The sequence below is a fragment of the Mustela nigripes genome, chromosome 12 (genome assembly GCF_022355385.1).
Source record: "Mustela nigripes isolate SB6536 chromosome 12, MUSNIG.SB6536, whole genome shotgun sequence".
NCBI classification, from domain to species: domain Eukaryota; kingdom Metazoa; phylum Chordata; class Mammalia; order Carnivora; family Mustelidae; genus Mustela; species Mustela nigripes.
In genome coordinates this window covers 140,701,093-140,718,975 of record NC_081568.1, presented here as the reverse complement: position 1 = coordinate 140,718,975, position 17,883 = coordinate 140,701,093, and the positions used below count along the sequence as shown (strand labels likewise).

The window sequence follows — 17,883 nt, the reverse complement described above, 5'->3', positions numbered from 1 at the left end:
TGTCACTTGGAATGTTAATTTTAATGACCACTAAAGGTATTGCCTAATTTCTCCATTGTATAACAGATTTTCTTTTCTCTTTGCAACTAATAAGGAGTATGTGAGAAAGCCTTTGAAGACCCTGCAAATATCATCAGCCTCATCATCATTTTCCCCTACATTGACTATATACTGATGATGATTCTTGCCCTTTTTGCATCTTCTTTCTGATATAACAGTGTTCTATGCCCCTATTGTACTACCCTGCTATAGTGCTGCACTGAGCCATTTCTTCAGGGAGCCCTGGTTTCTTTTAGTAGAGAATGCGATTAGAGGCCAAGATCAGGGTACTAAGTGATCTCATCGCTTTTGGGATATCTGCTTCTTGGCCTTTTAATAGCATAGAACTAGCGCATATACACGTGTATATGCATATAGCAAGCTAGTATGCACATACATACACATATACAAACATGTATTTACATGTGTACATGGAAATATGTGTATTTTGGAAAACATGATTTTATACCAGTATTTCCACTTCCATAACAACCTTGCTTGACTCTTGTATCTTTCCTCTTTTATATTTTTGTTCCTTTTCCTTACACAGTGAGATCCTCAGCTTATTTGCTCATTTCTGTAATATATCCAAAATAGTTTCAGAATTGCATTGTCCATACCACTATAATTAAAAAACAACCTACAAAAACATTCAGGATTTGTTTGTACTTCTCCCCACCCTGCCTGTGAGATAATAGACAATACATGTATTGGTCTCTGTCCCCAGTTTCTGGCACAGAATTCCTGACACTTCAAAATTTCTAAGTGATAAGAACATTAGGAGCATCACTTGTTATAATAATGGCTCTTTTTTTTTCTTTTCTTTTCTTTCTTTTTTTTTTTTTTTTGTAACCTCGGTACCCAGTGTGGGGTTTGAACTTAGAACCTCAAAATCAAGAGATACATGCTCTGCTGACCAAGCCAGGCAGGTGCCCCCTAATATTTGTGTCTTGACACTGGGTCCTACCACAAATCCTTATAGTTTATAAGGGTACTAGGAGCATCTTTTGTTCTAATGAGGAAAATCTGGGTAGGCTTCTGGATGGCTCCTGGTGTGGTCACCAGGCAGATCAAGCCAAGGTCAGAAGCTTGGAATTTTGAGCCCTACCTCCCATTCTCCATAGACTAGAGAGGCACTGGAAATGGAGTTAATAATTAATTATGGCTGTGTGAGGAAGCTTCCATGAAATCCCAACAATATGCTGCTGTTGGGAGCTCCCAGATTGGTGAACATATCCGTGTACCAGGTGGGTGATGCACACCAGCTGTATGAGGACAGAAGCTCCGTGCATGCGACCCTCCTCAGGTCTCATCCTGTGTGTCTCTTCAACTGGTCGTTTTTCTCTATTCTTATCAGGCCTTTTAATAAACTGGTAAATGTAAGTAAGTGTTTACATGAGTTTTGTAAGCTGTTTTAGTGAAAAATCAAATCCAAGGGAGGGGAGGTCATGAGTACCTTTGACTTTGTAGCCAGGTTGGGCAGAAGTAATGGGTAATCTAGGGTCCCACTACTTGAGATGAGCATCTGAAGTGTAGGACAGTTTCAGTTAAGACTGAGCCCTTCACCTGTGGGATCTGACACTATTCTCAGGTAGATAGTGTCAGAATTGAGTTCAATTGTCAGATACCTAGTGGGTGTCACAGAATTGTTTGGTGTGGTCAAAAGTTCCCACATCTGTACACAAAAGTATGGTGAATATGGTAGTAGTGTGCAAGTAAAGGAGAAACATGGGAGGTGGACTAGTTTTTTCCTTTTCACTGCCCAAGACTGAAAATATGGGGTCAAAAATCAGTGTTCGGAAAGTTGCTTGGTTCCTTTAGCCCTTCTTTCTTTTGGTGTGGGTAGGTAGTCATTTGAAATGTACTTAGTTCCTTTGTTTCACCACACCCTCCCCCACTCTGACTGATTTACTTTGAATATGCATTATGTTAATATGTTTTCAAAAGTCATTTTTTCCTGTATCTCTTCTACTCCATCCTCCCCACCTTTGTAGATAAAAAACTTTATTATTCCCTAGTTTTATCGATCCTGTGTTTTTAATTGTAGTAAACGGATTCATATTCCTTGACTCTTACCCAAAAAATGACATATATGTCCTTCTGTACTTTGCTTTTTTTTTTTAAATATTTTATTTATTTATTTGACAGACAGAGATCACAAGTAGGCAGAGAGGCAGGCAGAGAGAGTGGAGGAAGCAGGCTCCCCACAGAGCAGAGAGCCAGATGCAGGGCTCCATGCGGGGCTCAATCCCAGGACCCTGGGATCATGACGGAGCCGAAGGCAGAGTCTTTAATCCCCTGAGCCACCCAGGCGCCCCTGTACTTTGCTTTTTTTTTCACATAATAATATCTCATGGAAATCACTCCATGTGAGTCATAGATGGCTTCTTTCTCATACTCCATTGTGGATATTTAGTATAGTTTTTTTTTTTTTTTTCAGCTAATCTCCTATATACAGCAGGCTTTATAGGAAATACATTTACAGATTCTTGAAAATGATTAAGAAATGGAACATAAATGCAAATATGGTTTGAGTCTTTAGTCCATCCTATGTTTAATTATACAACCAAATAAAGTGTAAAAATTTAAGTTCATGAGTCAAAAATACCCAAAGATCTTTATTCTAACCCCTGGCATAATAGTTAGCTCATGAAGTGTAGACTGCAATTGGTTATTTCCCTTTTTTCCCCCCATGTAGTAGCTTATTGTCATCCATTAGTTATAACTCTAAGAGAAGAAAGTGAGGACTGAAAGAGATATTCCAGATAAGATCTGTCATTTCAATTGATTTGAAGTTTACCAAAACTAGAGAGAGAAAGCTTTGTATATTTTAGTACTGTCACTAAGAGAAAGTCAAATGACAGGCTGTATTAGTGTATTACAACTGCAGCAACAGAACAAGAGTAGTTCAGAACTGGGTTAATCTGTGAATGATGAAGGGTTAATTATGCAGTAAATTGGTATCTTCCTCTCTGTACCGCTAAGTGTTTCTGGGCTACCTATGCATTTTGCAACTCTGCAGATGTTTAGTACTTGTATTAAACAGTAATTTTCTGAGGAACTTCAGGATGAATACAAACTTAATTCAGAAAATCGAGAGTTGTAGTTGATTAAAAATAGTTGCTATACAATATCTGAAAGTAGGTAGACAATTTTAGGTATGGGAAAAGGAAGGCAAAGTTATGAAGACATGTTTAAATATATATACATGTATGTATATATATATTTATATTCATTCATTCATTCCAGTTGATGGACCTAAAATTTTTTGTTTAATGAATAGGAAATCTAAATTGTGAACATTTGTAATTTGACACAATATTTTGGGATATAGTGACTATTGGTATTTTATCAAAATTTAATATTGAGGGGAAAAATCAGTTTCTAAAATACTAAGATATTTAGAGTATTGCAAATGAAAATTTTTCTTAATATAAGTTTTTGGAATTTATTCTTGCTAATAGTCTTATGACAAGCCTTGTGATCCTACCGTGGATATTTATATAGGTGAGCAGGCCTTCATGAGATTTTTGTTTGTTTGTTTAGTAAGCCAATTTTTTCCGCTATATGATGCCAGTAGAACCAGACTTGATTGTCCCTAGTTCCTTTCAGGAAAATTCTAGGCAAGGATACTTAACTAGGGAAGGCCTCATGGTGTCATACATACAGCACTTAGGTCAAGAATCAAAAGAGATCAAGATTCTAAAGCCCACTCTGCCACTAAGAAGTTATATCAGCCTTATTTAGGCCTCATTTTCTTGTCTGTAATGTGAGCAGATTTATTTGTATGTTCTCTCAAACACCTTTCCAAATATTTTTTGCTGGCACATACAGAAACATTTTGGCCTTAGTAAAAATTAAGGTCATAAAGTATATATTATTATTTTCTACATTAAGTAAGGTATATGTGCAAGTGCGAAAGTGAGAGAAAGTAAATAATTACTAATACTTTAAGAACCTATATTTGGTTGGGGAAAAGTTTGTGATAGATGTTTTGTTCTCAGTGTCATACTTCATAGTGGCTTATATGAGTAAACTCCAAGAAGAAAGCCATGAAGAAACTCCTGTGATCTAAGAAGTTAGACAAAAATATACAAAAAAAAATTCTGGTTGGAAGAGTTCTGCTAATTGTAAAGTTCAAAAAGAGCTATAAAATGCTTGCTAACAAGCCTTGAACTATACCTTTTTATTTGTTTGGTCATGGTGGCTGTTTTTTGAAGTTAAATACTTCATTTATTCCGTAGATATTTATAAAGAAGCCCCTTCATTTAGAATTGGAGGTGAGAGCAGAGAGCAAGATACACTTGAATGCTATTGTTCTGTTTTGTAACTTAACTTGCATTAATGAAAGTGAATAATAGCCAAGATACTTACAAATCATGTTACCTGCTATGAAGAAGAATAAATAGTAATGTGATGGAAAGTAATGTAAGAGAGAGAGGAAGGGACTGTATGTGTGTGTGTGTGTGTCTGTCTGTCTGTCTGTGTGGTTGGGAACTAAGACATGAATGTTGAAAAAAGCTAGGTGGATAAAGACCAGGCAGAGAAAGGTAGATAAATAAAAGACCCCGTAAGGTGGAAAAAGATTGATATGCTCTAGGACAAGGAAAGGCAGTGTAGGGACAGGGCCAATGGAGGGGACAGAAAGAGTAGCTTGGGATGAGTTTGGAGAGTTAGGACAGTAAGGGCATTGAACCATGGCAAGGAGTTGATTTTATTCCAAGTGCAGTGGGTAAGCTATCAAGGGGTTTAAGCAGGGCAAATTCTTGCTTTAATAAACATTTTTTAAAGATTTATTCATTTATTTATTTATATTAGAGAGACCGAGAGCAAGAGAGATCACATAAGGAGGAGGACGAAGCAGACTTGCCACCAAGTAGGGAGCCTGGTGTGTGGCTTGATTCCAGAACCCTGAAATCATGACCTGAGCCAAAGGCAGACTTAAAACTGTCTGAGGACCTAAGTGCCCCTTTAATAAACATTTTTAAAGTTGACTCTTTTCAGAGTGCCTGGCTGTCTCAGTCAGTAGAGCATACAACTCTTATCTTGGAGTCATGAGTTTGAGCCCCACATTAAATGTGGAGTCTACTTAAAAAAAAAAAAAAAAAAAAAAAGGCATGACTGTGTGGAAAGGAATTAGAGGGAAGCAAGCAAGAATGGAAGCAGACTATTAATAGTAGTGGAGGAGGGAGATAGTAGTAGCATTCAGTGGAGGTGGAAGAAATGAATGTTTTGCAGACAGGACTGACTGATTTTGCTGATGGGACTGAATATCATCAGAGGTAAAGGAAATATTCTCAAATAATAAAGTTTTTTTTAAAAGGGATATTTAAAATTGCTTTGTTAAAACATAAATTTAGTTAAAACAGTATTTAATGCCAGTATTCTACATGATAAATACTTTCTTGACAAGTTTATCCTTTTTATTCCCCCCCCCCCTTTTTTAGGCTTATGCATCTGGATGTGACATTGTTATACTGGGAAGTGATTTTGAAAGATTACAAATAATCCCAGGAGCTAAACATGGAAATATTCAAGTAGGATGTGTAGACTGCTCATTGCAACAAGGCAAGGTTTGTAATCTTGTAATGTGAGATTTCTTTTGAATATGTTTTTTGTCAGGATAATCTCCCAAGTATGTATTTCCTGTCAAATTTGAAGTTTGCTTTGTTTCAAGGACAATGTAGCTACAAATTTTTTTGGCTCTCTGAGATGCACCATAGAAAACAAAACTCCTGATTCAGATACGTTTCAGATTGACAGGAATTCTGTTCTTACATAATTTGAAGATACAGCATAATGTTTTCCTGTGAGTTGATAAAGAAGTATTACCCGTAGAACAGGTCTAAAGCTTACTTATTTAAAAACTGATTGGATTAAAGGAAAGGAATTGACAGTAAACCTTCAATCTATTTACAAATAAACTACTAGAGAGAAATCATTTGTTAGAGTTGTTCTTTCGCTGTAGGAGTATTTCCTTATAATTTCTGGATAAACTTTGTACTGAAATGGAGGTCAACTGTTCTAAAATGCATAGTTTTTAAATTAATTTATTCCAAGTCTATAAGAAAAATGAAAAATTTTGTTTGGACTTCTATTTGCATATGAAAGTAACAAGTAACCTTGAAAGTAGGAAAGCAACAACAACAAAAGTAACAGGTTATGATTCTGTATCAGGTGAAGTATAGTTCTATACAGTAGCAGAATAGGTAAAGTCATAGCTAGTAGGCAGCATAGTATATAGCTAAATATAGCACCATGTAGGCACAGGCCAGGTCTAGGTATATTTACAGCTAAATTGGGGTGGACTTTGCAGATTTACTTAATTTTTTGCTAGATGATTAAATATATTATTGGACTATATGATTCCACTAGAATATTTTGTGTGAAGAATCAAAAGGACCCAATCTTTTTATTTTTTTTTTAATCTAATCATGGCTAATGCACCTGCCAGTCTGAAAAGTTACCTCTTAGTATCTAGTGTAGAGGTACTTATGGTAAAATAAGTTTAAGCTCTTACAGTCTTTTGGACTACTGTGTTACTTCTGTGTCCCTTCCCCTTACAGGTTAAAGTGTCTCTCATCTTTCTGTTGTTTACACCTTTCATTCTCACTATATTACAAAAATGATCTTTATTATGGAATGTTGAAAATCCTTGAGACTTCCCTCTTTTCTCTTCATGTTTGTTTGGTCTCCAGCTCTATAATTCTGTAATCTTCATTACTGTATTGAAACTTGCTTGTAATATCTACACTCACACAGGCCTGGCTATGTTGGAAATCCCATTTAATAACTTGCAATATGAGTTATGTTTTGATGATAACCTAGATTACATGACAGTCTAGATTAAAATAGTTGGGTCATTTGGTTTCGTAGTCATTTTTTTTTTTTTTTTCCTTTTAAAGATCCTATTTATTTCTTTGAGAGAGAGAGAGTACAAGCAGGGGCAGTGGCAGAGGGAAAGGGAGGAGGCTCCCCGCTGAGCAGGGAGTGGGCCACCCACTGTGGGGCTCCATACCAGGACCCTAGGATTATGACCTGATCTAAAAGCAGGTACTTAACGGACTGAGCCACCCAGGTGCCCCTTATAGTCATTTTCATAAAGGGCAGATTTCCTTTGGGTCACAGATATTCGTACAAATAAACGGCTTCTCACCATAACAGGAAGAAAATTTGCAGGTTATGATACTTTAGATGGGAACTGCTGCTTGATACTGTAGACATCCAGTATTTTAGCATTACTGGGGTTTTTTTTCTACTGTAAGATTAATTTTCATGAGAAAATTCATCTGCATTTATCTTAAAAACATTCTTTGCCTCCCATTACCTTGGGAAAGTTCAGTATGTTCACTTGGGCATGAGGCCCTGTACAACCTGGCTTAGATCTGCGTTTTTGGACGTATGTACCTCACTCTGTTAGAAGGGACATTCTGTTCCATCTCGGCTGGTTGTCACTTCCAGGCATACTTCACCTCTTCTAATCTTTGCACTTGTGTTCATACTTGTGTTATGCCCCTTTTCTATAATTGAATATTCACCACTCTTTGAAGTCCTACCCACTCTTAAAAGCCCAAACACAATAAGGCCTCCCAGACTGACTCAGTGAAGATGATTTCTATATCCTTTTAACTTCTTAGAACACTTAAAAATAGCCATTGAAAGTTTTTTTTTCTGTTATATATTACATCCTCATTGCTTATCCCCTTCTTTTTGAGATTATATTCTCTTATTTTTATCCCTCATTCGTTTTTGTATCTATCAGTCCTTATTTCTGATATTTCATTGTTCTTCATTGTGGCTTACCCAAGCTATAATAGTAGCCACCTTATAAAACAGAGCCATTGATTGAAAGAGTAAATTTTAAAAATACTCAGACAAAATGGAGTATTAAAAAGATACATTTCTTATAGTGTTTACAAAGGAATAGATCTGTTTTATTTTTATAAAGCTAAATACACACAGAATTGTGAACTTTGAAGACAGATAACCTAGAAATGGATTAAATCCTATCTCATTTCCACTTGACAAGGAATCTATCAATACATTTTTTTCTATGATAAAGGAATTAATATTTACCATGTATCTTACAGGTAATTATATATAGATGCTTTACAGGTGCTGTTTTAATCCTCTAATCCTAACTCCATTAGGAAGATAGTATTATGCATATTCTAAATGTAGATAGAGACAATGAGGTACAGAGAGATTAACTTGCTGATTACACAGTAGGTGACAGTACTGGAATTCTGACTCAGGTATGGTGGTCTCTTAAAACTGATATTCTCAAGTATTCGTAAATGAAATTGGGGGGCTTATTTTAATTTGTATTATTTCTTTCGTCTTTTGATTCATAAGTAAGTTAACATATCCATAAGTTTTCTTTCTTTTTTCTTTTTAAAAGATTGCAGCATCCTATGGAAATGTTATCTCTGTTTTTGAACCAGTTAATCTACCGAAGCAAAAGAAAAATTTGGTCAGTAATTTATCATTTTTCTTTTAGAAATTGAAATGTCTTGAGTATTAAAAGACACTTTTTAAGAGTTTAAAATCAAAGTGATCATCAGATAAATTGTATAAATTATACCATAATTAAAAAATAGATGTTGAATGCCACTTCCATATTTAAAATATGTTCTAAATCTTAGATTGAAATAGAAGTAAATCAGATTGTGTTGACGAATTATATGTGTTTTTTTTCTTCTGACATTTTCCTTTATAATAAGTATTTGAAGAGTCGACAATTTTAAGTTTGGTAGTTTATTGCTAATGGCAAACACCATTATGTAGTGAAGTGTGGCACTTTGGTTTTGGTTTTTATTATCTTCTTTAATATACTTCTGCTTTTTCTTAAATATTTTGTTCTTAAAGTTACATGTTTTAATTGCAGAGTCTTAAGCTACCTTCAGGACTCCCCCCCCCCCCCTTATTGTATCATGTAATATAACTGTTAACAGGTCAGTAAGTGTTTTTCTTTATGAAGAAACTATATTCAGAAATAGTTCTGAAAACTGGCGAAAACAACAGTGTATAAGTATTAGATTTCTTGGGTGCTTTAATATTCTAAATATAATAGTCCAGGTTATTTTACCCATTTCTACTGAAGATTAAACTGGCGATTTAAATTATATGGAAGAGGATCAGCATAGTATAGTCTTAAGAACATTATCTTAGGAACCATAGAACTGCTTTCTTTCTTTATCTGCTGCTTTCTAGTCATTTGATCCTAAGCCATCAGTCTTCCCAGGCTCTTTGCTCAATTTTAAAATTGGTTAATAGCTATTCATTCTTCATGGGCCTCTTGGAACAATGACATGATCTCAAAAACTGTGCAGAAGTATGCTAACTAAAAATAATTATGTTTTAATAATATATATACCTTTATATATACCTTTTATTATTTTCATTGCCTTTTCACTTAGCTCATTAGTGTCTTACAAATTCTCTCTGTCTTAGTATGATAGCTATTGTTTCTTTTTTATAAATATGACAGCAGGTACCCAAAGAAAATTAGTTGTTGATCATTGAAATAGTTGCTGGGCCACAGAACTAAGTAAAACCAACTATAATGATTCCTAATATGAGCATTCTTTCCCCTACCTTGTGTAAATGAAAAAACATTTTCTCTAGGTTAACTGATATTCATTTTAAAATTTCATGGAAAGAGAGTAATAGTCCTCCCCTGATTTATATTTGTGTTGTGTATTACTTAATGAATCCAGTATTAGAGGCCCTGATAACCTGTGAATTAGTAATTGATAGTAGTAAAAATAAGTGATTGTTCTGCCCAGAATGATATATTTCAAATAGTACTCCATAAATATTTATGGAATAAGGTAACTGGCTTTTTTTTTTTTTAAAGTCAGTATGTTTAAAAAAAGTCAGTATGTTACGTTAAAATGCCTTTATTATGAAGGGTAGAATCAAGAATTTTAGTTTTTGCTCATTTTCTCATGTACTAAATAACAATGTAATGCTAAAAAGTCAGTGAGAAAAGTCTGGTTTATTCTTAGGCAGCACTGACTTTGGAGAAAGGGGTAAAAAAAAAAAGCTTGATGAATAAGGGGAAAACTGGATCAAATGGAAAAGGACTTATTAGAAGGTACACAGAATCTGTAATTCCTGAATAGAGTCTCAGAGAATCTCTAGATTCTCATAAAAAAGATATTATTTCCATTCTAAAAAAAAAGAATTATTTCCATCCTAGAAAATTCTTTTAAGGTGGTGATTCTTCATGAGCGGAACACTTCAGGATCACTAGTTGGAGCATGTGTCCAGATCCTGCCCTGGGGATTTCTATATCTGTAGGGGTGGGGTTGTGCGTGGACATTTCTGTCTATTTCTAGAGAGGGTTCTGATGTATGCGCTGATTAAGAGCCATTCCTGCAAGGCAGTATTTCATAAAAGCATATTCTGCAAACCATCTCTATCGGAATCAATGGGGGTGATCATTTAAAGTACAGATTCCTCATTCTTATTTTTTTGAGCCTGAACCTTTGGAGATGTATCTCAGAAATTGGAGTTTTTAGTAAACATCTCAGGTTATTGTACTAGAGTATGAGAACCACTGCATTCAAAGGTTGTTTATGGGTCTCAGTCCTGCAGAGGTTAGTGAAAGCAACTTAGACCACAGCCTGAATTTAAAAGAAAAGAAAGTAAAATGGAAAATGTTAGAGTGCATCACATGTAATAAGGGTAAACTTAGATTGCGTTTATTTTTGGGGTCCTATTGCAACATATATTTCTTACTGACTTACTGGTAAAAAAATTGGAAAAAAATGTTGCATAATGAATGAAAAAATCTTATATAATATAATGGATGTGTTATATCTCGTAATCTGCATTTTCTCGTGTAGTTTTTGATCTCAGGTGAGGATAAAACCTTAAAAGAGAAGGAAGCCTCAGATAGCACAGGCCCACTTAAAATTAAACATATGTAACTATAATAATATGAGGTAATCATATTACAAAAATCTGAGGTTAATGAGAATGTTGTCCAAATTGGCATATACTTACTGGTTGTTTATGCTGAAGACAGACTTTTGGCCCTCCAGGAATAGGTATTCATTCTCTCACTAATCTCTTCCATCACATACCTCTTATAATTCTCAACTGTATTGAACATTTTGTTCCCCATTAAAAATGACCGCTTGGTCATTTGTACCCCCCAAAAAATTGCATGTTGTATTATTGAGAATAACAAGCATGAATGTATATATTTGATAGAGAAAAGCTGCCAATACTAATTGGTTAAATGAGTTTTTAAATTTTAACTTTAGGAATTATATAGTCAATGGCAGAAGAGTGGCCAGTTTTTTCTGGAATCAATAGCACACAACATAACTTGGGATCCTGCAGGTAAGAAATGGATCAACTGAAATGAAACATCACTTGCCTAGGCTGTTTCTTTTATTACTTTCCTTTATTTCAGTTCTGCTTTGTGTGAGATTGTTGGGAATAAAAAATAAGTAAGATATTATGTTCTTTTAGAGCTTGTACTGAAATGAAGACAGATATTCAGTATAATAATACCTGTTGTTTTGGGAAAGAGACAATACTCTCTGGAAAATCAGAATTTCATTGAAGAGGAGCTTTTTGTCCTATGATTAGGTAGATTTTAACATTAAGAGTGGGGATAGATGGGAAGAGAGAAAAAGAAGTGAATTTTAAGAAGAGATAATGTGTGTATATATCACCTATGTATTTCTGCATTAAAATCCCAAAGCCATTTTACCAGTCTCCTGCAGTGAGCAAAGGCACAGAGAAAGAAAGCACAAGATACATTCTTTTAATGCTTAGAACTTCATTAAGGCTGGAATGAGTTTGGTGATAAGGAAGTAAGACTGCAGCATATTATAAAAGGCCTTTAAAGCTATGCTAAGGTATTTGAATTTCATTCTTTTTGACTATCCAGCAAAATATTATAGGTTTTGAAAGTGGCTTTTGCCAAGCTAGGATTTATGGTTTAGTACAACTTTTCTGGTAGCAGTAAGTTGAAAGGAACAGGAGGATAAATATTTATAATTACTTATAATTACCTTTACACAGTGTGCTTTCACAGTAGTCTGAATGAGAACTAAGAATTTATTTCAGGACCTTTAATGTAATAGGTGCTTAATTAGTGTTGCATGACTAATGAAGTACATAGATATGAAATGCATATAGGTGATAGAATTGACATTACTTGACAGTTGGATTTTAAAGTATTTTGAGAATATCTGTGATCCTAAGTGGAAGAGAGATATGTAGGAGTTCTAGATAGTGGAACATTGGTTTTGTTTGGACATGTGGAATTTGACATGTTTGCATATCATATAGCTGTTCCCAAAATATAGAAATTTCTAGAATATAAGAAGTTATCTTTGAAACATAGAAGCCATTAGTTTAGATAAGATAGTTGCATCTTATTATACTACATGAAATGACTGAGAAAAATGTTTATTTAGAAAACAAAGTTCAGAACCCTTGGAAATTATTTTAGAAGATAAAAGATTATTTTTTTTTTTTGAGATAACTTTTTAAAAAAAATCAGTGTTTTAAAATGTTTTTTCTTATGTAAGGATGTAGGATTGATATCTTCTAGCTGGTAACCTATATGTATATTTTATACATACAGTGGAAAGAGGTCAGACTTGGGTTCAAAGTTGGCATTTAGTTTAGTACAACAGTTTATGTATAATTTTACTATAACTAGTGAGACTTATATCCCAGTAAATACCTGTTTCTCCAATGATTATTAATAGTGTCACCTTCTGCTCTCAGAAAAGTTCCTATTTGGATGATACATTATAAGCTTATTCTATTATAGCACAACATTCTATTGTGGTTATTTGTCTACATGGTTTAAATTTTTGATTAGACAAGAGCTGAGATTCTATTTTATTTAGTATTTATCTTTGCGGGGACATTACATTAGGCTTTCAATAAATGTTCACATACTTGACTATAAGTTTTATGATCATGAAGAAATTACTTAACAGATTAAGAATGGTTAATGCAGTTATAAATTAAGGTAGTATCTATTTCAGAAGCTAGGTTTTTAATGATCAGATATGGCAGTGTATTTGAAAGTACTTGGTAAATTATAAGAGCCCTATAAAAACAGTGTTAGCAAGTAAAATAGGTACTTGAACTGTCATATTTACAACGCAATAAAAACATTTCACGTTAGAGTTAAGTGAAATTTCTTTAGTAATAACATAGCAACAATTGCTTTGAAATTTTGTACAGTTTATCAGTAATAATGCTTTAGAGGATAGTATTAATGTTAAATTCTTCTGTCATCATTACAGAGTTGTATCAAAAGATAATTACTTATTTTCCTAACTATCTAGTAGTGACTTGACAACAGCTTATGAATATTATCTCTTTATTGTGATTAAGTTAAAATTTACATAAAAGTTTATTATTTTTCTTTTTATGATCAAAAAGTTTGAAATATAATGGTTTGGTTAAGAAATAGGTTATTGTTGCAGTAAAAATTTGGAAGCAACTAGTATATTATCTTTGCAAGTGAACTTTATTTATAAATAGATTAAAAAATATTTTTTAAAGATTTTTATTTATTTATTTGACAGAGATCACAAGTAGGCAGAGAGGCAGGCAGAGAGAGAGAGAGGAGAAAGCAGGCTCCCTGCTTGAGCAGAGAGCCCAATGTGGGGCTCGATCCCAGGACTCTGAGATCATGACCTGAGCTGAAAGCAGAGGCTTTAACCCACTGAGCCACCCAGGCGCCCCAATTTTAAATATTTTAAGTGAAGTGTTAGTATTTTTGGTTTTGATCGATACTTAACTATATGCCAGGTATTGGGATATAAAGAAAGTTTTTCAGATGATGCCACTAAAATTCACTGTAGTGCCTTTGTGTTTTCTTCTGATCCACTATTGCATCTGACTTAAATCATAAGATTTTTCTTTTTAAGACTTTTTATGCTTTGTTTCCCTAGTTTACTATTCATACCTCCACCCTTTGTGTGCAGGTCAATACTCTGTACCATACCTTAACTATTTTTGTATCATTTCATAACAGATTAACTACTTTGTATTCTGTATTAATTTCTTAACCTTTCATGGTATAGCTTAATTTCAGCTTTAGTTTATGTTAAAGAAAATTTGTAAATACCGAATTCATAAATATAGAGGTGAGATTAGTGGCAGAAATGAGGGGCAGGATGAAATACGTGATGCAGGGGCGGGGTCAAGAGGTACAAAATTCCAGTTATCAAATAAATCAGTCCTGGGGAGGTAATGTATGGCATGGTGACCATAGTTAATAATACTAAGTTGTATATTTGAAAGTTGCTAAGAGTAGGTTTTATAAGTTTTTGTGTCACAAGAAAAAAGTTGTAACCAATGTGTGATGATGGATATCAACTAGATTTTATGGTGCTGACCATTTTGCAGTATATGCAATATCAGATCATTACGTTGTATACCTGAAGGAAATAGAATGTTATATGTTATATCTCAATTAAAAAAAAATCAAACTTGTGTCTCTTGTTATACTAAACAGTGGAATAATAACCAAATGTGAATGGAATGTCTCTAATTATGCTGTCTAGGCTATTTTTATCCATTCATGAGACTTTCTGTCTGGTTGCTACTATTTATTGAGCTTCTGCTAAGTGCCTAGCCTGTGCTAGATGGGTTATGCAGTAATAGCTGATCATTACGACAACTCTATACACACTTCCGATTTTAAAGGTGAGAAGAAAATTGAGGCTGAGTTTTTCCCACTAGACCAAATTCACATGACTAATTGACTTATTTGGGATTTAGACACAGGGGTTTCTGATCTACAGTCTGTGTTTTGTCACAGACCCACTTTCTTTTGAAAAAAAAGTGATCTTTCGAGAGAGACAGAAATCCACAGTCCTTAATTGCCAAAGTGAATGCCTTACTTATTTTGAACTTTTTGACCACAGTTGTGTCTCTTTCTTTCTCTTTTTTCTTTGGATGACAACACAGCCTTCTTAATTACCCAAATCATAAGTTAGAATCTGTCCTGGAAACCTCTGATATCTCCTTTTTATTAGTTGGTGTCAAGCCTTGAAAATTCTGCTTTTGAAATGGCTTTCAAATCCTTGCTTCATATTTTCATATTTGATTCAGGTCCTCATTATTTCCTTTGTGTATTATAGTCACTTAATCAGGTTTCCCTGTATTTTTGTTTTCCCCAATCTCATCTATCTCTAGTCTTATTTTTTAAAATGAATCTTTACCTTTCTTTGTATAGTGGAGCCTTTGAAAGCATGGTGAAAATTATGGATTACCTCTCTAGAAAAATGTACATGCTATACAGATAACTTTTGCATATTATCTCAGAGGAGGGAAATTTACAGTCCTCTTCAAGTCCATCTGTTGACATCCCCCACCCCATTTCAGACAACTTGTTCTAAAATATACATCCACTTATGTAACCCCTACACACTTAAAGCTCCCAACTCTCTATAACACGGTCCAAATTCCTTATAAACTTTGAAAATGCAGTCTGACCCCAGAAACTTTTTCAGCCTTATTTATTTTTCCAAGTCTACTGTGCACCTTATTTCTTAACCATAAACCAGGTTATGAATCCTTCTTGGGACTTTATTTGAAATTGCACGACTTCATGTCTCTCTTTACAGTACGTCTTTACCAGAATGTGAAGTCATCGTGAAAAAGGACAGTGCTTCTTTTGTCATTGTATCCTTCCCCGTGTCTAGTGCAGTGCCTGGTGCAAAGAAGATGCTCATTAAATATTTGTTAAATTAGAGATTATATGACGTAGTCCCTTTTTTCCCAAGCCGCTTCAACAAAATTAAAATACAGCCTCCTTCCCTCTCCCCCACATCTTTTTGTTATTTAACTTTTCTTAGAAGTTGTGTTGTTTTTATATTATTATGTGAAACTCTTGACCATGTGACTTAACTCACTAATTAAATACCTAAATAATAAGTAGTAAATAATATATATATATTTTTAGGCAATCGTCTTTTAACTGGTTCTAGCTGTTTGCAACTGTGGTCCAATGCTAACTTGGAGAAACCATCTGAAGATGAAAATCCAGATAAAACAGATCTTAATTTGGGGAACTGGAGATGCATTTGGCATTGCAAGTAAGCAATTAATTAGGGGATTAAAGTGATAAACCTGTTCATGTGGGTTTTATTATAAATGCCTTTTAGTTTGTGTAAAACTACACTAACAAAGAAGATTTCTTATTCTGTGATAGGTCTTTTCTTATATACAGGGGATGCACAATTTCCCATGTTCTGCAGATCCAGTTTTTTAAATTATTGAATAAAATACTTGGAAAGAAACATAAGAAATTGGTTAAGCCTGTGTGATTATCATTAAATAGCAACTTGCTAAATTATATAAAAGGAGACAGGGAGATATATAAGTTGTCATTTTATATCATGGGGCAACCTTGGTAGCTCTTTGGAGAAGAAAATGAAAATAGAGTCTATTTCATATCTGACACCATAAGAAGTGTCAAAAGAAGGAACCACTGAATTTCTATACAATGAAACAAATACTAGAAGAAAATACAGGTGAATATTCGTAATTTAGAATTGCAATGTCTATTATGGTAGAACTAGTGACGTACACTTTTGAAATGTGGCCAGTCTGAATTGAGATGTACTGTAAGTATACGTACATACTGGATTTCAAGAACTTAACACAAAGGAAAACAATATAAGTTATTGTTAGTTTTTTTTATTGATTACATGTTGATAATATTTGATATACTAGCTTAAATAAAATAATTTATTATTCTTTAAGGTTTTTTTTATTTGAAAGTGCATGAGAAAGAGAGAGAGAGAGAGCATGTGTGCACACATGAGTGGTGGGAGGGGCAGAAGGAGCGGGAGAAGCAGGCTCCTGGCTGAGCAACAGTGCTGTGGATCTGAATCCCTGGGATTCCAGAATCATGAACCGAGCCAAAGGCAGACACTGAACCAATTGAACCACCCAGCTCCCCTTAAATAAAATAATTTCACCTGTTTCTTTTTACTTTTGCCAAGTGTGGCTACTAGGAAATTTAACATTTGATGTTTCTGTTCTATCACTGTTACATGAAAAATGCTGCCTTAGATTAGGAAAGACATTCTAGGTATGAAGCCAGAACTAGAAACTGAAAGGAAGGGGGAGGAAAACATCAATAGTTGTGACCATATCAGTGAAAAATTCCTGTAAAGCAAGGAAACTAAAATGTTAAGGGGAAATATTTGCAATTTGGAGTTAATGCCTTTTTTTAAAAGGAGGTCTTAAAAATTAACTAGAAAAAAATAGCAAACAAAAATGAACAATGAAGAAAATTGTAAATGATAGTACATATCAATAATATCAATAATAGCAAATTAAATTAGAACTGATGGACCTCACTCAAAATCAAGAAATGCAAAATATCCAGAAAATCAGGAAAAATAATATCCATTATTAGTGAGTGTTTACAGAACAGGTACTCATATTCTATTAATAAGGGAGTGCAGTTGATATTTTTCTGAAGAGCAACTTGGAAGTATGAATTGACAGGCTTAATTTTTTTATGCCCTTGAGATACTAACTCCAAATTTCATTCATTAATGCTGCAAATATTTGCTGAGTGTTTATCGTGTTTCAAGGCAGTGGTAAAAGTGCTTGGAATATAGCATTGACCAGGTGGGGAAAGACTATAAACCAGGAAATCTATATGACAGAATGTTAAATGGCATTCTTTCTGAGTCAATATTATATGAAACAGTAATAAGAAATACATTAGATACTAAAGTGAGAGTAATGTAGACCTGGTATAAAGTTTAGAAAGGAGGTTTCAGAGCAGTTGGTTCCATGTGTTTTGCACCTCTCAGTTAGGTCATATGC

At 34.1% G+C, this 17,883-nt stretch overlaps 1 protein-coding gene across 2 annotated transcripts in view; it reads left to right on the top strand.

The window, feature by feature from the left end:
- The window catches only part of DMXL1 (Dmx like 1), a 126,035-nt gene that overhangs the window by 11,049 nt on the left and 97,103 nt on the right, over window positions 1-17,883 (top strand). For both annotated transcript variants that reach the window (XM_059416079.1, XM_059416078.1), the window contains exons 2-5: window positions 5,487-5,612; window positions 8,441-8,512; window positions 11,316-11,394; window positions 16,001-16,133. In XM_059416079.1, coding sequence (XP_059272062.1) covers window positions 5,487-5,612; window positions 8,441-8,512; window positions 11,316-11,394; window positions 16,001-16,133 — 410 coding nt within the window. The remainder of the gene's footprint in view (window positions 1-5,486; window positions 5,613-8,440; window positions 8,513-11,315; window positions 11,395-16,000; window positions 16,134-17,883) is intronic.